This window comes from Petaurus breviceps, unplaced genomic scaffold (genome assembly GCF_028583685.1).
Source record: "Petaurus breviceps papuanus isolate PSGF00001 unplaced genomic scaffold, PetGlider_PUasm1.0 76, whole genome shotgun sequence".
Taxonomy (NCBI): Eukaryota; Metazoa; Chordata; class Mammalia; order Diprotodontia; family Petauridae; genus Petaurus; species Petaurus breviceps.
In genome coordinates, this window is record NW_027186473.1 from 47,929,735 (window position 1) to 47,952,553 (window position 22,819).

The 22,819-nt window shown below is 39.1% G+C and overlaps 1 protein-coding gene across 4 annotated transcripts in view; it reads left to right on the forward strand.

The window, feature by feature from the left end:
* Positions 1-22,819, forward strand: part of HHIP (hedgehog interacting protein) — a 151,429-nt gene that overhangs the window by 86,699 nt on the left and 41,911 nt on the right. For all 4 annotated transcript variants that reach the window (XR_011171895.1, XM_069105454.1, XM_069105455.1 and 1 more), the window contains exons 5-10: positions 11,521-11,672; positions 12,036-12,209; positions 15,006-15,149; positions 18,285-18,406; positions 20,276-20,399; positions 21,779-21,909. Coding sequence is in view for 3 of the 4 variants with exons in the window: in XM_069105454.1 (XP_068961555.1) it covers positions 11,521-11,672; positions 12,036-12,209; positions 15,006-15,149; positions 18,285-18,406; positions 20,276-20,399; positions 21,779-21,909 (847 nt within the window). In the remaining variant the exon portion in view is untranslated. The remainder of the gene's footprint in view (positions 1-11,520; positions 11,673-12,035; positions 12,210-15,005; positions 15,150-18,284; positions 18,407-20,275; positions 20,400-21,778; positions 21,910-22,819) is intronic.

Below are 22,819 nucleotides of genomic sequence, written 5' to 3' on the forward strand. Positions count from 1 at the left end.
GAATATAGATTTCTCCAAGCTGGTTGAGTGTTTCAGAATTTTCAGGGTCAAGCCAAAACATTCACTTTGAAATTACCGGAAGTGGAAGAACATTAGATTTACAGTCTCAGGAGCTGAGCTCAGAACTTACCTTTGACATCATGTATGGGATCTTGGTTAAGTCCTTTACCCTCTCTGGCATCAGTTTCCATAGTGGTAAATGACAGGGATGTACTACTACATGGCATCTAAGGCCTCTCCTAGATCCTGAAGACATGGAAGCCCTCCATCCTTCTCCACTTGGTTAAAGCTAGTTCCTTACATTTATTTTAGTTGAGTTCCTTTTTTACTGCAAAGGGCTCTCCAGGTTTTATGAATGAAGTTGAATGTGCCTATTCAATCCTTCCCAACTTCTGTGATGTCTACTTTCTTAAAAGTAGAATTTTCACAGAATATCAAAGAAGATTATTCTTGCTTGCTGCTAGTGGGCAAAGACACAATGAGTATTTTCTCCTGGCACTTTGGAACAAAGACTTTTCAGGGAGCCTGGTTGAGATAATCCTTGAGGTGAATATGTACAAATTTGTTAGATTATAACATGGACTTCCTTACCACATCATTCCAGAAGATTATTGTAATGCTGAGAATAAAGGTAGGGTCAATATTTGGAGATGTATTAATTACTCTGGTTTCTTTCCTATGTTTATGGGCTATTAAAAAGAATATTGATAGGAAAGAAAGGAGCTTCAAAGTTCATTCCATATCCTAAAAAGAAACGTAGCATAGTTTAGTACAAAAGAAAACATTGGATTCAAAGTCAAAAGTAATTGTACAGAAATGTTCAGCTGTGTCTGATTCTTCATGACCCTGTTTGGGGTTTTCTGGGCAAAGATACTGGAGTGGCTTGCCATTTCCTTCTCTAGCTTATTTTATAGATAAGGAACTGAGGCAAACAGGGTTAAGTGACTTGCCCAAGGTCACAAAACTAAGCAGTATCTGAGGTCAGATTTGAACTCAGGAAGACAAATCTTCCTAACTCTAGGCACCACCTAGCTGGCCCAAAGTGGTGAGCAAAATGAAGCCCAGAAAAATATCTGGGCAAAGCCCAGATCTAAACTCAGATCTTCTGTCATCTAATGTACCATATTGCCTCCCCCAAAACTAATAAAAATTCAAAAAATAAAAAACCACTTTTAATTGATGATAGGCTAAGCTACAGAAGATATTTCTTAAGAAATAAAAATCTGGACTAACTGCTTATCTTTAACCCCCCCCCAAAGTATCCATGAAATAATCTTGAATCCCTACCCCCACTCCGATACCTAATTTAATGTGGAAATGCTCCCTGGTTTTTGAAGGTTGTACAAGGGAAGTGTAAGCTTTTGCAGATCCCATCACCAGGCTTCTCCAGTGGAATGATGGCTCCTTGAGAGCAAAAACGAGGTTGTTTTTGTTTGTTTGTTTTTGCCTTTCTTTGCATCCACAGTTACTTAGCACTGAGCTTAATAAATGCTTATTGAGTGCCTTAAAAAACAAACATCTGAGATTCTATGAATTGAGGGTAAAATTCAAGTCAAAAGCATTTGTAATTTAAAGTAACATTCTATTAAAGTTACTTAGAATTTTCATTTCAATAATACAATAGAACTTCTAGAAGGAGGAAGCTCCCTAGAAGACAGGGACTGTCTCATTTGTCTATTTGTATCCCCAGTGACTAGTACAGTATCTGACCCAATGGACTGTAGTAGGTGCTTAATAAGTAAATGCTTGCTGATTGATTTTTAAAGACAGTAGTCATAGGATCATCTAATTTTAGAGTTGGAAGAGAGCTCAGAGACTACTTTGTCCAATCCATCACCAACAAAATAATCCAAACTACACTGCCTGTTAAAGACTGGTCATCCAGTCTTTGCTTGAAGTTCTTCAATGACAAGGAACTCACCAGCTTTTTAATTCTGTTTTCCCTTCATTATCTATCTGTACTGCCCATATAAGACAACAGAACCACAGAATTCCAGGATTGGACAGTTCCTCAAAGGCTACCTGTTCCAACAAGGATCCCATCTAAGATAGACCCAAACAAGTGATCTTTAGCCTATTTCACTTTGAGACAGCTCTATTCCTGAGGAAATTTTTTCTGATATCAAGCCTTCATTTGTACCTTCCACCTACTGCTCCTGGTTCTCCTCTTGGGGGCCAAGTAGAACAAGTCTAATCCATCAGTATGTTTGAGCTGATCTTCCACAGAACAGACAAACTGATTGTTCTTCCTGAAAAAGAAAGAATGGAAAATGCAGCTAAGTTAAAGCAAGTAACCATAAGGAACCCCCAGGGTACTTTAGACCATGGAGTTCCTTTTTTCTTTTCCATTTAAACTAAACAAAAAAAAGGTTTAAAAGAATTAAGTTCTTATTGATGACATCTATGAAATTGTCAAAGTGCACGTCATGGGGATAAAGCAAAGGGGGTGACTTGGTTCATAAATACAAGTGACATAATTGTTAGATAATTAAGAGGTCAGGTTGCATCTTAGGGAGGAATGTCTTGAGGGGCATGCAGTAATTAAAAACCCCTAGTCCTCTCTCAGTCTCTTCAGTTATGCCTGGATCATGGCCAGTGCGTTTGAATGGGAGGGATGTAATAATAAAATTGCATTTTCAGGTTTGTCAGATATTTTCCTTAAAACAACCATGTGCGGTAGGTATAGCAAGGATTTGTAATATGAGATATGTAGAATATCAAAAGTGCCCCCCTTTTAAAGATGAGGAAACTGAGACACTAAGATGCTAAAGGATTGTACAAAGTCACCCAACAAGACAGGATTTCTCAGACTACAGAGCCAGTGCTCTGGCTCCTAGAATCTTGTCAATAACTTAATTGCCATTTAGTAATTTTTTTCTCCCCCCCCCCCAATTTAAATAGGTCCTCTCGCCTCAGTTCTCCCAATATATTCACAAGAAGCAACTCCACTTTAGAATTTTCTGAGAGTGCCTGTGTGATTTCAATTTCACATGTTCTAAGCTATGAACCACTAGTATATGGACAAATAATCAACAATTGTTGCTATGTTGTGAAATCATTATTTCCAATATCAGGAAACACTACTATAATCTGTCCCTTAGGACAGGTAAGTAAGATGGGAAGATCCGTTAACATGATCAAAGAAGGGAAATCTTTTTGGTGCATTTCCAAAAAGCTGGTAATCAGTTCTAAGGCAAAGTTCAAAGTCAAGAATGCCAAAGTAAATTGTCCATCAGGTGCTGGGGCCTGGGGAAAAAAATTAAAATCTTTTATGAAGAATCAGCAAATGGCATTCAACTTGTTCCCAGTTGACTTCAGGTAACAACTAGGAGCAATGTATAGAAGCCGAGGAGAACTAGGTTTCAATTCAAATGTTCAAAGTCAGAACATTTCTTTATAAATAGCACTTAATATAAGAAGGGGGAGGGGAGGGGTAGCCATAAGTTTCATGGAATGCCTCCAGAGATTGTGGGCTCCTTATCACAGGAGGTCTTCAATTGAGGGCTAAATGACCCCTAGTCAGAGATAATCTAGAGAGCATGCTGTTAAAGTATTAATTAGATTCGGTGCTCCCTGGGCCTCTGATTCTGACATTCTATAAGGTCATGAACATTAGAGAAGTGAGTACCTACCCTGGGTGGCCAGATCAAAAAGCATTACGTGTTCAGTTCTGGGCACCACATTTTAGGAAGGACATTGAAAAGTTGGAGAGTGTCCAGAGAAGGGTACTCAGAATGATGAAACTCAAGATCATACTACTTGAGGTTATATTATATCATAATCAGTTGAGGGACCTGGGATGTTTAGGTTGAAGGAAATTTAAGGGGAAGGAGGAATAATAAATATTTTCATGTATAATAGGGATCTGGTGCGTGTTTGCAAAGTACCGGTAATATACTTCTTCCTGTGGAGGTTCACGTGGAGAACCTGGGAAGGCTACTTCCAGGAGAATAGTGGTGTATGTAAAGGAGATTCCTTGAAGTGAGACTGTAGGGGAGAGGATATTTGACTGGCTGGGTGGGTATTTGGAAAGACCTGTCAGTTTCAACTATAGTATTTGCCTCACTTACTTCTGGGGGATCTCAGTCACTCCTTTGCTCATGGTATATGGTGTATGGACTAGAGTCTCTGGCCTTGAGAATTTTGAAAGTCAAGAGAATGAGCCACAAAGGGTTTAAATAGTTGCAGTAGATGGAAGTTGCAAAGAAACAAATTTAAACTTAATGTAAAGAACAATTTCCTCACAAGTAGAACTATCCCAAAGTGGAATGGGCTACCCCAGGATGTAGTGGGTAATCCCTCGCTGGAGGCTTTAAAGCATATGAAGGAGCTATATGACTGCTTGTTGGGTTTATATGAATTATATTGTTGTTCAGAGACGATATACACTTAGACAGCCTCATAGGTCTCTCTCAACTCAGAGATTCTGAGTCAAGTTGCCAAGCCAAAATAATGAATACCTTGAATATAGAAGGAATAGTAGAAATTCTATTTTTCAGGCTAAAAGTTGGTACTGTAGGAAATATAAAAAAGGATATTACTAACTTAATAGAGAGGTTCTGGAGGCCCAAAATACTTAGTAGAATATAAGTACACAGTAGAATCCCCTCCAATTAAATTTGGTTTAAAAGGAAAGACTATCATGTCCAGCCCATCATGGTCCCGATAAATATGATCCATATCTAAAATAAAGGGTTTGTTTTGAAATTTGGATAATGGGTTTTTTGCTAGCCTACTTTGGTGAAATTTAAACTAACTATATTACTGTAACTGTAGGCAGTGACATGTGTCTTGATATGAGAACTGGTTTCACTATTTCCTTTGCCTGTATTAAGGCTAGCCAGAAAGAATAAAGAAAGAGTCCTACTTGACTTCCAGTGGAAATTATAGTGACCATTTTCCTAAAAATAAATTTTATTGGTATCTTCAGTTTTTCCATTGCCTAAATTTCCCCATACAAGATAAAAAACAATCAAGAAAACCAATAAATACTTTGATAAAATACAAAAATTTACACAATTTTCAACACCCATAGACCCCTTGTTTCCACAATGAGTGGAAAGAAGTGTCTTCTCATATCTCTTTTTTGGGGTCATACTTGTTCTTTATAATTTTACCACATTAAATTTAAGTTATTTTGTTGTAGTTGTGCTTTCTGCTTACATCTTGTAGTCAATGTGTATTGTTTTCTTGATTCTGCATCAGTTCATATAAATCTCCTCATACTTCTCTGAGTTCATACTAGTTGTCATTTCTTACAACACAGTAATATTCCATTACATTTATGTATCCATTTGTTATGCCACTGCCAGTCCCTGGACATCAACTTGTTTCCAGTTTTTTGCTATCATAGAAAGCATACAGCAAATACATTCCAACTTTCTTTTGGAAAACCAGGCTGCTACATCTGCCCATCAAGGTCCTAGGTAAGAGGTTTTGCCAGCTCACACCTCCATGAGCTGTGTCCTTTTGTTAGGGACTATTTACCCAGTACCATTTAACCATGTAACGTTTGGCAGTTTTTTAAAAAGAATGATTATTTAAAAGATGTCATAAGAACAACCATACAAACACTTCCCCCAGCACTTCAGGGGCATTTTCTCCCCCACAACACCTCAGTCTCCAAAGTGAATAGGCTTATAACTTAGCTCAGATCTTACACAGCATTGGTCCCCCCAAGTTCCTGTCCAGATTCAGCTGGATAACTGCCAGATGACTTCTCATCTCAGCTTCCACTGATCTAAGATCTTGAAGGTCATTTCTAAAGGTCACTCCCTGCCTCTTAGGGCATCAGTACTATGCTGGCTGCAAAACCCACGTGGACTCCAGTTCTCAGATTCCTTTGACTTGCTGCCCTGACCTTTCAGGCTCCCAAGGTTGGAGACTCCTTTCACCTAAAACAGAAAACAATGGAAGAAAGTCCAAGGACCAAGACTTATTACTCAGGGACACATAGCCTCAGAGGGAGAAGGCCCTAGGATTTTCCCCCACCCCAACCCCTTCCCACCTAGCCTCTCAGGAGAAGCCAACAGAACAAAGCTGAAGACAGTGAAGATGAGTAGCCAAAGCTAACTCAGGCCTTTTTGAAAAGATTAACAGCTAAGCATCCAATTGGAAAAAAAATCCTTTAGAGCCAGTTACTGAATGTCTACATGTGTCACTGCTTCTCCAAAGCATTTCCCTTACATGGCATCACATGAAGCAAACACCTAGACTGTCCACATGGATAGAGACCATCCCAGGTACTCTGGGTAGGCTCCACACCCACCTTCCCAATGCTTTTATAATTATTTTTTACACTAGTAGGAATATTCTTTGATTTTTTTCCTCTCTCTGACTTTTACTCCTGAATTGAGCCTTGATGCCAGGTCAGTCTCTTCTCCTGCTTGAGGAGTGGGTGGATGGGTGCAGTGATTTAACCCTGGTTGCTCTTGACCTGGATCACCTGGGTTCCTGTGCTGACTTCCTCCAAGGGTTGACCCCTCCCTAGGTCTTTGAAGTTTAGAGAACTATTCTTCACCACCTTCTCTGGCAACTCAGGACAAAATGTTAAGGACCTCATAGCCCCAGGGCCTAAAGTGTCCAGGTCTCATTGTTACAACACTGTGCCATTGACTGCCTGCTACTGTTCCCATAAAGTCTGTGGTTTTCTGACCACCATGAGACAAAAAGACTTTCAGGACACAAGTGTCCTTGACCTCTTGCCCTGGGAGGCATTGGCTCTAGCTTTGCTGGGACTGAGGGGGATTCTTTTCCTCTTGTCTGTGGGCAGCTGGATGATCTATTGTGACATTTCTGTATGAAAAAAGTAACTGTAGTTTTTCTTTGGATTTCTTGATCATTATTTGGTCTGGCATGAGCTTGTGGGGTTTGCTAGAGTAGGTATATGGGGGACCGTGCAACCTGCCTCTGATTTAAGCCACCATCTTGGAAAGAAGCAGTAGTGACCATCAAAAAAAATTTTTTTCCAGAAAATTTAGGCTGAACAAACAATTTAGGGCAGCTAAGAAACTCTTTTTCTCTAAATTTCAGGCCATATCATAAAGTTGGTAGAGTCACAAGGAATTTGAAAGAACATCTATTCTGACTCATTTTTCTGATTGAAGGAACTGAGGCTCAGAAAGCTGAAGCAACTTCCCTAAGATCAGGCAAGCTAGTGAGAGCCAGGTCCAAAGACAGAGGTTCCCCAACTCCATGACCATTGCTCTCAATTATTCACAGGCTTTCTGCAGTTTGGGGTGGATTTTTTTTATACATTTATTAATTAAAATATTATGCAAGTTAGTAGTGACATTTTATTTCTCCCAAATGATCTAGAAGAGACAGACATAATTTATAAGGCATTAAGCACAATTCGCAAACTAAATTAGCTTTTATTCTATAATCTTCTGCAGCCCACCTTCCACACGGGAGTTGAGCCACATAGACATCAGAAAGACACCAAGTGCCTGACAAATTGAGTTTCTTTTTTTGTTGGATGGACATGCAAAAAATCAATCTCTGCATTTCTATTCAAGACTTGACAGATTTCTGGTATTTTAACAATATCCCTAATATTTCTGAAGTTGGCTCAGATGGTGTATAATAGATGAATGAAGAATGGTCATTTGTACATCTAGAGTATACTTGAGTCCTGTAGTTTCCTTCCAAAACAATAACTGGTACTTGTATTACATGTATTATCTCCTTTGAGTTCAGTCTTATAATGAACATATGGTCCATATGACATATGATTTGTTTTTTTTCATCTAGACCTATGATTTCAATGGTATAACGAAATTCTGGGGAAGAAAGACGGTGCTTATGTGGTGTAGTGACTAGAGGACTACACTTGCAGTGAGTTCAAATCCTGCCTTAGATACCTACTGGCTACATAAACCTAGACAAGTCACTTAACTTCTGTCTGCCTCACCTTTAAAATGGAAATGATAATAATAGCCTCTCTATCCTAATGTTGTGAGAATAAAATGAGATATTTGCAAAGCACTTTGCAAACCTTAAAGTGCTATATGAATGCTCACTGTTATTATTGTTATTCCAGAAAGTCAGTTAGGAAACAGTTCTGCAGTGTAGTGTTAGCAAGTTGCCCAAAGCACCAAGGAGTTGAGCAGCTTTTTGGTTGTTTTTGTTATTGTTATTCAGTCCTGTCCAACTCTTTCTGACCCCATTTGGGGTTTTCTTGGTAGAGATACTGGAGTGGTTTGCCATTTCCTTCCAGCTCATTTTACAGATGAGGAAATTGAGACAAACGGGGTAAAGTGACTTGCCCAGAGTCACACTGCTAGTAAGTGTCTGAGGCTGGATTTGAACTCACAAAGATGAGTCTTTCTGACTCTAGGCCTGGAACTCTGTCCGCTGCAGTGCCTAGATGCTCCACTAAGCAATTTACTCAAGTTCATACAGTAATGTCTACCAGAGCCAAGACTTGAGTCTAGGTCTTTAACTCTCTATTGCCTTATGCCATGCTTCCTCCCTGTAGAGACTCTAGGTATTATTAGTCCCATTTTACAGATTCTCACCTACAGAAAAAACTAACTCAGAGAGGTTAAGTGACCTGTATTGGTCACACAGCTAGTAAGATTTGATTGTAGGTTTTCTTGATACTAATTCTAACATTCTCTCCTCTGTGCTGCACTTGCTTTTTTTCATTGAGTATAATGAAAGATATTTGTGTTGATGTTGGTCATGGATTCTAGTTCGATGATCTAAGAAGTGGCTTTCATGAATAAGCTCTCCCGTTCCATATGATTGACATAGGGTCCAATTCAAAGGTGTGCCGAAGCTTATTTACATAGGAACCATTTATTATGAGGTGAACTTGAAGGAGAGCTCTTGTAAGTGAAAGTTCCAAATGGAAGTGGAAGTTCTTGGAAGTTGCCATCTCTGAGGTGGAATTAGCAGTGGTGGTCTGTTCCCACCCCAAGAGAGGAAGATAACTTGGAAACGAAATACAAATCCAGTCCCCAACCTCTCAGCTTCCCCATCAAAATCATCCCAGAGGTTCAGGGCAGCCGGCTGTATTGCATTATAAAGTTGGAAATTGGTCGGACATCTCAAATACTACCTCTTGTAAGAAAATGGTGGCATCTTTGTAAAAAGAAAAAAGTCTCTGGGGAAAGAGACGACAACAACTACTAGTGAAATAATACGAGATAATACTAAACACAATCTACTGATAAATGACCTTGTTTCCTTTGGACAAAACTGAAATGAACTCCCTTGTGGTATGCAGAAGAAGAGATTGTCCCCTTGGCATCTGAAGCTGAGAACATTCCTTCACTGTGGTTCACATGTCCATCTGGCTTTTGTCATCCAAAGACATTCACACTCCTCTATTATTTCTATGACTAAAGTTGGATTTTAAAAATTCCTTACTGGCTCATTGATAACTAACTATTCACATATCTGTACCTGGTCATTTACATGTTTTCACCTCCCATTAGAATGTGAAATCCATGAAGGCAGGGGCTGTTTTTGATTTTCTCCCTATCCTCTACAATGCCTGACAAGTAATAATAATAGTTAATACTAGCTAAGATTTATATAGCATTTACTATGTGCCCAGCACATGTGTGCCTTACTATATGCTAATGATTTATAGTTATCATCTCCTTTCATCTTCATAACACCTCTGGAAAGTAGGTGATATTATTATCTCCATTTTACAGATGAAGAAGCTGGGGTAAGCAGAGGTTAAGTGACTTGCTCAGGGTCACACAGCTAGTAAGTGTTTAAGAATGAATTTGATCTCAGATTTTCCTGACCATCACCTAGCTACCCCCAAATACTTACTAATTGCTAGTATATTTGCTAGTAAATAACATCATTTAAATTCACATAATATATAATAAAATTCCTTTTTCTAAGCTAGAAATCACATTAGGAGTTGAGTGTGCATATGTACAGAAAGTCTATTTTTCTGCCAGAAAGTCAAATTTCTTCTCCCAAGGTTGTGTAAAACATGGACTACCAGCTTCCCAGTGTTCCTGCCATAGCCTTTATTCTTATGTGGGGAATGGGCAGGAAGGATTCCATTTCTGTTGAACACAGTCTTGTAAAAAAGACTTCTCACTGCTAGGACTTGTAGGAGCCCAGAGCTCCCTTGCTAGCCCCAGTACAAACTCACTTATTTTTCTGGAGGGGGAAAGGCAAGGTAATTTGGGGTTAAGTAGTTTGTGTCAAGTGTCTGATGCCGGATTTGAACTTGGGTCCCCCCGACTCCAGGGCCTGTGCTCTACTCACTGTACCACCTAGCTGTACCCCCTTTTCTTGGAGAGGGGAAGGCAAGGCAATTGGGGTTAAGTGACGAACTCACTCATTTTTACCTTCATTTCCCTTTCACTAGGGTGTTAAGATGTTTAGTAATGTAATATTTCTGAGGACCATTGACCATCAAGTGTTCTACTGACAATAGTTTCAGAGTTTGCACCTCTTTTTAACCATACAAAACCATCCACTTAGGGCATTCCAGACACTGAGTAATAGCCATGTCCTGTTCTATATAGATTTACTATTTTTACCTAATTATAGAAAGTTCTATAAACTACTTATCACATAAAATGAAAGTGAAGCTTCTATTTAGTTGAGCAAAACTGCAAACTGAATTATCAGGGAAATGGAGATAAATTGCCTTTCATTTAAGAAGTAGCTTATTTAGGTTTTTTTTTTATCTTGATAGTGCTTTATAGCACGTTTGCCATTCTGTCTAATGTGCACAGAATTGCTCTTTGTGGTTTCGATAATAATAAAAGCAAGTGGGGGGGATTTTCTTTCTCTTCCCTAGCTTCATGCCTCCACTACCCTCCCCCTCCACCCTTTCAGCTGCCTTCCCTCCTTCCTTCCTTTTCTCCCTCCCTAAAGAAAGACCCTCAGCAGAAAAAAAAAAGGGGGGTGGAGGGAGGCACATGTAAAAAGATATTATTTGGATGCAGAAAGGCTCCGGCTGCTTATTACCTACAGTGTGCTAGCTATGATGAACAGACCACCATGGTTGTGACAACTGATATAGATGCCTCCAGGGTAAAACAAAGGTTTGTATATTACAGAAGCAATTTCACTGTTTTCTAAACATAGTGCCAAGATGGTGGGAGCTGGCAGTCCACACTGTTTCAGGTTGGGGATACTTGGATTCCAAGTGACTATCAATTGTGGACTTTTTATTTGTCTTCCATGGACTACAAGCAACCTAGTAACCCAGGAAAGAATTTTGCATAGCCTTTAAAGTTGTCTTCATTAATTCCCAAGATTATATACACAAATCACTTGACAAAAGTGGGGTGTGGGGTAAGAGTCTTGAGTATAGATAACCACACAAGACAATCATCTTGTTCCAACCCTTAGAGAGCCCACAAAGTGAAATGTTTTATAATCCTTTTTTGTGCAGTAGTCAAGGAAGAAAAGAAAAGAGTTTGGGCAAAGATTATCCAGCAGAAAGAAAGGGACTCTTTTGGGGTTCCAGCTGAAGCACAATAAAGAACATAATTAACTTCACAATTCTTTGTGTTTTTCATTTGACTGCAGGGAGGAGATGAAAGAGGACTGCTGAGCCTTGCATTCCATCCCAATTACAAGAAAAATGGAAAGCTGTATGTGTCTTATACCACCAACCAAGAGCGATGGGCCATCGGACCTCACGATCACATTCTTAGGGTCGTGGAATATACAGTGTCCAGGTACCATTAGAATAGCTGAGGTATTAGCATCTAAACTTCACATTTCTTCTCACTTTGTAAGTTTTGTTTCAAAGGCTACAATAAAACAGTCAAAAGTTTTCAAGCATCTAATGCAGATAGGTATGGTTTTGCAGAAAGCCTGCCTGTAGCTTTAATTAGAGCATGAAAGTTTATATTTTTAGCATTCTCCTCCCCTCCCTACCCCAAGCTATCTTACCAATTAAATGCTTTTCCTGTGACCTAGAAAATAATGTTGCTTTTGCACCATTCTTCTTAGCTCTAATTCAAAGATCCATTTCACTTTGTCCCTTTTTTGGTTGTTCAGAGTCTAATCATAGCATTGTATCTCTCTCTATAACGCAGAAAAAATCCCCAACAAGTTGACATGAGAACAGCACGTGTGTTCCTGGAGGTAGCTGAGCTGCACAGGAAGCATCTAGGCGGCCAGCTGTTGTTTGGCCCAGATGGCTTCTTGTACATTTTCCTCGGGGATGGGATGATCACCTTGGATGACATGGAAGAAATGGATGGTTTAAGGTACACAGACTGCCAGGGACAGGGCACCCTTTCTTCTACATTTGGGTTAGACCCATTGGAAGTACCAGTGAGTTAGGAAAGCTGCAAGTTTCTGCCTTTCCTCCTTTATTCTTCACCTTATCATCTGGTCTTTCATCTTTTACTTTTTGAAATAGGAAAGAGAACACTTAAATTATGTCATAAAATCATGGGATCAGAGATTATGAACTGGGAGGGACCTTAGAGGTCAGATAGTCCAAATGCCTCCATTGTACACATGAGGATACAGAAGCAGAGAGGCCAAATCAAATCTACAATCATTTACTAAGCCCCTACTATGGACCAGTTTGAGGCAGGTAGTTGGCTCATTGGATAGAGCACTGGGACAGGAGTCAGGAAGACCTGAGTTCAAATCTGGCCTAAGATACTTACTATCTGTGTGTCCCTGGACAAGTCACTTCATCCTGTTTGACTCAGTTTCCTCATCTATAAAATGAGCTGGAAAAGGAAATGGCAAACCAATCCAGTGTCTTTGTCAAGAAAACTCCAAATAGGGTCACAAAGAATCAGATATGACTGAATGACCAAACACCATGTGCCAGTTAGGCTAGGTGCTAGGATACAAAGAGATTAAACACAGTGCCTGCTTTCACGGTCTGATAGGGGAGATCACATGCAAATAATTATGTATAAACAAGGTACATGCAGGATAAATGAGAGAGAATCTCAGAGGGAAGAAAGTGCTGAGGGTATTGAGGACCAGCCAAAGCTTCTTGCAGAAACTAAAATTTAAAGAAAGCCATGAGTAAGAGATCTTCTCAGAGCATTCATAAGTTCAAATATTTGGCATGTTCTGATCACACAGTTTATTAAATGTAGATTTTGTTGGGAAAAAAATCAGACCAAAGACTCTTCTAAAGATATTCATTTCTAGCTTTCTATTAGCCATGCCCCTGTTTCCCTCCTAGGTCTTCAAGTGTGCACAGGGAGAGGGATGTCTGCTCCCTATCTTAAAATAGTGAGGGCTTCGACTCCCCATCTCAACTTCAGGGTCTCTAAAAAGGAAATCGCCTTCCCCAGGACACCAGCCAGATAGGCTTAGAGTCATAAAACTAGTAAATGTTTGAAGCAGGATTTGAACTCAGATCTTCCTAACTCCAAGTCTAGAATTTTATCCCTTGTACCATCACACTGACTCTCAGAGTCTTTGAATAAAAGAAGTTATCAAATTAGAACCATCATTAATTATTACCCAGGTTTTCAGGTGTTTTGGGGAAGATCTAGACATCTGATTGCACTGGTATGGGGAGCTTCCACTGAGAAAACTCCATCCAGCTCTGAAAAGTTATATCATTAGAAAGTTGCCTGAGGGAAGGGAGAAGCCAATATGTGGGAGGGGCTGAATCTGAACCTAAGTTTGCTTGTCTCTGATATACTACACCACACTGCCCCTCTATACGTGGCCATATATTAAGGCTTGAGGTTGCACTAAGACTTTTGGGACAGGCTGGATATGAAGAATCAGCGCTCCCAACTTGGCTCAGAGTCAAGAAAGCCTGAGTCCCAGCCTCACCTTTGATACATACTAAGTGCTATATAAATAATTGTGTGGTACAGTATAGACTATAGAGAAGTCACATATATTCTGCACTTTACAGTGTATGAGGTACTTCCATGTGAGAAGCCTGTGAAATAGATCGTGCAAGTATTACTTTCCCCATTTTACAGATGAGGGACCCAAGGCACAGAGAAGTGTGACCCATGGTCACACAATTGGCCATCATAAATTATGAAAGGTCATGAAGTCATTGAAATTCTCTGGGTCTCAGTTTTCTTATCTGAAAAAGGGGTTGGCTGAAGTGAATGATAACTCCTCCTAGCTCTAAATCTTCTGATCTTAAGTAAGGGAATAAACACGAAAGAGAAAATCATTCCAAAAAAGCTTCCTGCAGACAATCTTTAAGCAGATCTTGAAGTAGGTGAATTGGTAGAGAAGTGTAAGGATTCAATAATCAAAATTCAATGTTGATTTAGTAACAATACTGTGTGCGGGATACTGTACTACATACTGAGAGAGTGTCAGAGTTGAAGGAAGACATAGGCCCTGCCCACATCTCCTTTACAGTCTACAACACAAATGTAAATATCCACAGTACTCAATAAGTGAAGGAGATCCATGCAAGCTAACTGTTCTATTATGGGATCCAAGTTGGGATGACTAGTTACCAATTAGAGAACATCAGGGAAAATTCCATCAAGGAGATAACATTTGGGGTTGATTTTAAAAGATGGATTGAACTTTTGTGGTCAGATTGAAAAAAGAATGAAAAAAGTAACCTATTTCTGTTTTGCAGTTTCTAAGCTGTTATATCCATTTGATCTTGTCCTGCTGGTCTGTAAAGCAGAAAAAAATAGCATCCCCTTATCCACTATTGTTCTGCAGTGCATTTCTTGACATGGCCATCAGACAAAAATTTCCCCTTCTTTAAATTCATTATATACTTTGCAGCTTTGATAAATTTACCTCCAGTGAGCAAATGATTAAGTTCACCTCTCTAGTCACCTCATTAAAGTAATTTAGGTGAAACAAATACATCCCATTTTTCAAAGAAGTTGACCCATAATATCTATAATTGATGACTTAGAAATTCAAAAGGTAATCATTAATTTTCTAATTGTTCATGAAAATCAACAGTACCAGGTCATTTGCTTGGCATTGAGTATGCGTGCATACATAATTGTGGCATCATGAGATATATGGGATTTGAGGTTACAAAAGCACTTTTAAACAATTATATTGTCCTCCAACTTTCTCAGTGATTTTACAGGTTCGGTGTTACGGCTGGATGTAGACACTGACATGTGCAATGTGCCTTATTCGATACCGAAGAGCAATCCACACTTTAACAGCACCAATCAGCCCCCTGAAGTATTTGCACATGGGCTCCACAATCCAGGAAGGTAAGGAAATGAACCCCCAGGACTCTAATTTATATCTTTAGTTACAGGAAGAACACGGCCTAGGAGAAGAGACTGATTCTTTGAACCATAAAACAACCACAAATATTGTGGGTGGAGATGTTAGGAAACCCTGGGATTAAATCCTGCCTCTGACATCCATGGACTGTCTGACGTTGGGTTCTCTAGTCGACTCTCTAAAGCAAGAAGTTACAGGGAAGGTGCCAGCTTGCCTTAGTAGAGGGAGTTTACTCATCTGGAAACCCTACATGTAGAAAGTATCTCTCTAGACTCACTTTTTCACAATAAGGCAGGCTGTCTCTCCCCCTCAGGGCTCTAGGGGTACCCTTGAGGAGGTGGGATTTCTCTTCTCTAATACATTTGGCTCAAGCCTCAACTTGTGTGTGCACCCTCCCCTTGTTAACCATTGGTTTAGTTCTCTATGTCAACGCAGTCACAGATCTGGCCATATCCCATATCCCCCCAATCAGATTTGAGGCAGCTCACTAGCCAACCTAAAGACAGAGGTTCTAATTTCATGTTCCTTTCTCTTAATTTAATTTTTTGAGAGAGACTCAAAATTCCAATAAAAAAAGAAACCAATTCTTAAAATTGCCACAGCTGAAACCAGAGTTTAGAAGGATCTAGGGATTCATGTTGGTAAAATGTTGCTGTTATGTTAAGAAACATCCATATTCTTGTGGAAAATGTTTTTTGACACTTGAGTATTTCTGTTATGTTACAAATGTGGACATTTCCAATAGTGTAGATGGTAATCAATACCTGTCTCTCTCATGAAGCTGTTATTCACATAGTCCTATAAATCTTCCACAGGGGGGTGCCGCCCAGCCCATTTGTACTCTAATTCTCTGGCTATTTCATAGATACCAATGGAGCATCTTGTTTGATGACCCTATAATTACTAATATCAAGTGAGTCATCAGATAGGGAGACATGCTTGATGAAGGCATAGACTGCTATCATTCAGAATATCAGTGCAAAGCCTAAACGAAAGAGAGATTCCCTAACTGGCAGTGTCCTTCAGCTGCTACTGTTTGCATAGAGTATTGTGTTGATTCCATAATGCCACAGAATGTTGCAGAGCCTGCTAAATGGGATCCATGATCATTCAAATGACTTTGGACATCAGAGAGAAAACAATTTTTTTAAAGCAGCCTTTCTTAGACTACAGCATCATTAGACTAGTTTAATAATCATGAAAAATCAACATGAAGGTTTGCTAGGAAAAAAACACCATTTGATTCATTTCCTTGAATCTGAAATTGCTATATAGATGGAATATCATTTAAGACTCATGCCATGGGGCAGCCAGGTAGCACAGCGAGTAAGAGCACCGGCTCCAGTGTCGGGATGACCTGGGGATCAAATCCGGGCTCCAACACTTAGCACCCACCCAGAAACACCTGGTGTAACCTTGAGCAAGTTACTTAACCCCAATTGCTTAGGGGCGGCGAGGTGGCTCAGCGAGTAAGAGCACTCAGCTCCAGTGTTGGGATGACCTGGATCAAATCTGGGCTCAGATACTTAGCACCACACCCAGAAATAATTGGCCATGTAACGTTGAGCAAGTTACTTAACCCCTATTGCTTTAAAAAAAAAAAGACTCATGCCAAAGTTAAAGGTGATTTTTTACCCCAATGAAAGATATAGGTACTAGAAGAAATAAGGTTAAGTATTGCCCACATTATATTGAACAAGAAAGAAAAATTGTGGCATGTAGAATTGCTTAGTACTTTTAGGATTTGGTTTCCAGAGAAAAGCTTAGAAGATCCACTTGATACATGTTTAATTAACTTACTTTCTGCTTGTAAGGTAGCATAATATAATGAATAAAGAATGTCAGAGTCAGGATGACCAGGGTTCAAAGATAGCCTCTGCCACATACTGATTGTTGAAATTTGTGCAAATCACTTGATCTCTCATGGTCCGTAAGTTGTAAAAATAAAAATTTTAAAAAGTTAAAAAGAGCATCTTCACTGGTAACAGAAATTTCTCACCAGTAGCTCCTTATACCAATGAAATCATAAGTCCAATCCAGAACAGTCAGTTGTCTAGTCTGCAGAGAGGGAGGTATTTGGTGATATAAATAAAACTAATGGGATCAGAACATCATAGATTTAGAACGAGAAGCTACCCGCGAGGTCATCTTGTACAACCCTGTTTTAAAACACTTGAAGATACTGAGGTCCAGAGAGGCTTTGACTTTCCAAAGGTCACACAGATAATAAATGGTCAAAGGAGGATTTAAACTCAGTTCCTCTGATTCCAAAGTCATTGCTCTTTCTGCTGCCCCACACTAATTGTTTAGGCATTTACTGAATGACCATCACACAAAATGTTAGTGATTCCTAAACGTGTGTCCCATCATCTCTTGTTGCCCTCTAACACCTCTTCGTCAAGAAAGAAAAAGTCCACAATTCCCTTCCTTTTCAGCCAAATAGTTCATCTTTGAGAGGCATTGAGCATGGTGGCTGGAGTCCTGGCCTCCGAGTCGGGAAGACTAGCCTTCATGTCCCACCTCAGATGCATGTTAGCTTGGAAAAGTCGTCTTAGATAAGAAGCATGCTATCATTTGGATTTATATAGCATTCTTGTACAAGTGTACCTTACATGTAATAAATATTTAACAAATGGCAATTGGATTGGAATGACACCGACATATACATAGGGCTTTAAAGTTTATAAAATAGTGTCCTTACAACATCCCTCTGAAGAAGGTAATGTAAGCACTGTTCTTCCCATCTGTATGGATGAGGAAATTGAAGCTCAGAGAGGAGTGGGACAGTCACAGGAGTACAGTTGGTCATGATCACAGGAGAAGAGCAAGGACTGACACCAAGGCCTTCTGGCTGGGTCCAAGGCCCTAGCCAACTGTATACCCTCTGCTTCACTATAGTGAAGCAGGTAACCAAGAGAAAAGGAGTAATGTGCCTCTCCAAAGACCTTTCAGGTCAGTCAAGAAAAATGAGCAACGTCTAAGTCTACATCCTTTCCTGGAGAAAGCAGCTTGGCTATCGGGTTCACTGGGCTATTGTGCAATTGAATAATCCTAGGTCAGAGTAGTCATTGTGGGCATAAGGAACCAGTAAATGAATTCATTGTCTCTTTGATGTACAGATGTGCAGTGGATCGACACCCCACAGATGTAAATATCAACTTAACAATACTTTGCTCAGATTCAAATGGAAAGAACAGGTCATCGGTCAGAATCCTACAGATCATAAAAGGAAAAGACTATGGTAAGTTCAGTATAACTTCTCTCCTTTTTCAATGATTTTTGAATGATTTTTTAGATTCTCTTCTCCAATGATTTGAACATATGGAATAAAAATGAAAAGGAAATTATGCACAATAAACAAATGGAAGAGCTTGAGAATAGAAGCCCTAGTTAACTACTGGTGGTTACAGAGTACATTCCACCTCCTTTTTTTGAAGGTCCAATGAGTCTCATAGGCCTAAGGGTTCAATTTAGTTAATTACCTTTTCTACACACTAAATGGTGCCCTGTGGGCCCAAAAGACTGAATTGACCATCATAAAGTTAGCAGTTTAGAACTTGCTCATCAGTAAAATCAAGTCTAGTAATTTTTATCTATTTACTATAATGGGAAGAATTATTTGGGCATTTTATATTAAGGAAAAAATAATAAGGGCAAGCATAATATCACTTACAAGTAACCCCTTAATATACAATGTCTCAGCAAATATGGAAATAATAAGTAAAAGATGTGTTAATCTCGGATGCAATTTGAATGTGATTATTTTAGCAAAACTTTTATTTTGAGTGGGAGAATAGTGAATTGCATTAGTCAAGGCATTAGGAATTTTTAAGAAATGTATGTGATATAGAGAATCAATGCTATTCTTGCTAAAAAAAAAAAAGGTAGAGTTACATTTAAGACTATACGTTTGGATGAGGATGAAGTCCAAATATAGACTTAATAGACTTGATTTTTTTCTAAGTTTAATAACTTTGTTAGTTTTGAGGCAATGTTAACCATCTATATTATCTACCATTCACTTGGGTTTTATTATAATATTAACCAGTTCATCTGAAACCATTTACCAACATTGTGTTATTATAATTGTCTACTTTTAAATATGTGTGTATACACATACATACATGTACATATTATATTGTATATATAATATTATACATATTATACATATTCATATGCTTTCCTTATCTATAAATGTCAGGTAGCTAATTTGATAGAAAATTCATTCATCCTATTTTTTATAAAAGGCTTTTACACAGGCCTGTTATTGTATTAAAATAACATTTGTCTGAAATAGTGTCTTCTGGTAGTGGGTCAAAAATGAAACTGGTAAAAATTGATGTTCACACTGATCATTTGTTTTTGGCTCATTTCTAGTTTCACAGAACAAGTCACTTCCTATCACTGGACTCCAGTTTCCTCATCTGTAAAATGAGAGGGTTTTTTGAACCAATTGATCCCTAGGTGACTTTCCCCCAACCCCACACACATACAATGTTTAGCATGCATATGTTTATAGTTTGTGGCTCTGTGATGATGATGACAACAGCGACATAGAAACCTCACTAGGAAATTTGGATCTAAATATAAAGCCAAAATGTTTTAACAGCTGTTTTAAATTAGGAGCTTAATTGATTAAGTAACGGTGTTTTGTGCATATTAGTGTTGATCTTAAATAAAGACATGCTCATTAATCATAGTACTAATTATATCTAGTCTGATTTTATCCTTATTAGGCATTTTAAATATTGTGTATTTTCCCAAAATTTTGTCAAATATCCAAAACATATACAAAAGCACTTGTAGAAAACTAAGAAGGTCTATGGTTATATTTCAACAACAGTATTATAGAAATGACTCGCTTCTGCTTTCATTGAGACCTTACCACAAGACCTATATGAGTTCCTTAGGTGCTGGTAAAATTTAGGCAAGAGAAACCATTCTTCCATGTTGGATTTTAAAGACCCACGTTATCTTAGCTGAGTTGGTCTCTACTTCAGTTAAAGTGCATTATTATATAACTCATTGCTTTTTCCACTGTGTAACACATTCTCTTTATTTACTGAAATTGCATTTCATTTGATCTAATGCTATGATAGTTTCTTTCTAGAAAGTGAGCCATCACTCTTAGAATTCAAGCCATTCAGTAATGGGCCCCTGGTTGGTGGATTTGTTTACCGAGGTTGCCAGTCTGAAAGACTCTATGGAAGTTATGTGTTTGGAGACCGAAATGGGTAGGTTTCCCCAAATTCCATTTATTCTATCTGGTAACACACCCATGACTAACTGTCACAAAGTTTTCCATCAGATATTCCAATAGGATTCTCTTTCCTGAGAACAAAGCAATGGAATACAGAGGTGAGGCAGTGGGGCACATAAGCCATAGAAGCTATGACTGTTTCTTTTTATCTCTATTTTTGGGGTAGATTCAACTGAAGATACACACACACACACATACACACAGATGGTCTTTAAAAATATTCTATCCAGTGAATAAAATACTTGTAGAGATGAGCAAGGAAGTCTTGGTGGCCAGTCTATCAATTTGTTTGACTCTTCTCCTCACTCTCACAAAATACTATAAAAGGGTTCATATTGTGGTATAAAAGAAAACCTTGGCAAGCATGCTTTTATATGATTTTGGTCTCCTTTCCATTCAGCCAACAATAACCAAGTGCTCACAACATGAAAGACACAAGGCTGGGTACTAGGTATGCAAAGGCAGAAGTGATTGCTTAGTCCCTGATTTAATGAAACCTACCAGCAGAATACAACAGGGACACAGAGAAATCAAGACAAAATACTTCTGATGTCATTTCAAGAGAGAAAGAGCAACAAGAGAGGCTTCTCATAAGAGGTGGTCCCTGAGCTGTGCTTTGAAGGAGGAAATTAGCAATTCTAAGAAATAGATATTAAAAATTATTTGGGGGAAAAGTGCAGCCTTTATCCTTTTATGTCTTTGCTAAATGTATATAATTAATAAATTTCTGGGACCTTGGTAAACAAGTTTTTCAGTTTTTAGAGGAATGAAAAAAACTTAAGTTTAGTCAAGATTAAATGATTTTCTTAGTCTAATCTAGTCATTACATGACAGATCGTAGGAGACACCATGGATGCCCAAACTGAGACCTCTAGTTTTCCTGGTGAAGGGCTTTCTTCTGATATATTGGGGAGCTGATACACTAGTTCACTAGTGAACTAGGAAGGTATCCTGACCCAAGTTCTGTGTTCCCTGTTCCTCTCTCTGATTAATAAAATAACATGGACTCTAAGCTCCAGAGAGGAAGTATCATGCTCTGAATAAAGGAAGGGGCTTTCACCCTACTGAAGTGCTCTAGGTACCGTCCTTCAAACAAAGCATTCTCTTCTAAGTATTATTTTCCTCTGACTTTGGTATTTCCCAGTTCCACACAAGTTAAGGGCCATTGCATTAAATTCATTGAACATGTCTTAAGCATCTACCATTGTGAAAAATAGTATTTTCTGTTTTGCCTTCTGTAGTCAGGGTCTACTGACATAGAAAACTCCTCATAAAGGATTTTCTTTTCATTGTTTATATCATGGTCATTTGGCAAAAAGCAATAACAGACCCCTTGGTGTGTTTCCATTGCAGAAATTTTCTAACTCTTCAGCAGAGCCCGGCAACCAAACAGTGGCAAGAAAAACCCCTATGTCTCGGCAACAGCGGCTCTTGTAAAGGCTTCTTTTCAGGTCACATCTTAGGATTTGGAGAAGATGAATTAGGTAATGTACAGACTCTTATTATGCTGCCTCCTGGCTTTCTCTCTTGAGACAATCATTGGTGTGGTTAGAAAAGCAGTTCTGGCACCATTTCCTGGAATTTTAAATCCTGCCATGGAGGCTAAAGGGAGCCCACTTGCAGATTTCACTCACAACATACTCACAGGTATGACTAGGGTGGGGCAATCAGGGCTTGGTCTCAGGATGCCAACTTCCACGTCTTTCCCAGTTCACCCTTTCAGTACCTTGTGATTCTCTGTCAATCCTCTCCCACTATGCTACCATTGCAGCTTCCTCAATGAGGCAGACTATTCCCCAATCCTGCCCTCGTGGGGTTACCAATGGCTAAGAAATCAGCTCCCCCACATCCCTGCCATAACCCTTTCCTCTGCCTCTACCTGCTACCACCTCCTCCCAGAGGTTGTCTGGCACCCTGCTGGGGAAAAATGTTTCCATCATTTGTCACAGATTCTCCCCCATACCCTGTGCCCATGGGCATTGCCTGGAGCAAATATAGAACCAAGGTGAATATTATCTTGTATCCCTCTCTAGTGCCCTCTCCGCCATGCTTTTCTTCCTTCACCAGTTGTTAAGCAATATTACACTGCAACCAATGAAAATGATTTGTCCACGCCCTATAATTGAATTTGGCCTGGGTACCAGAATTCCTAGCTGTAACTCAGTACACTCCTCCCCATTTTATTTTTTAAATACTTTCTGCCTTACAAATGTGAATATAAGACGAGTATATATCACTGAAAAGAAAGGAAGGATATTTTCCCAAGGGAGAGAAACATTTCAAGAGATTCATCACATTTCTTTTGTGTGTTGATTAGTTAAAGGTGCAGGCACATAGATTTTTTTTTTAACTAAAATGCACCTCACAGTCCATCTGGGCCAACATCCTTACTTT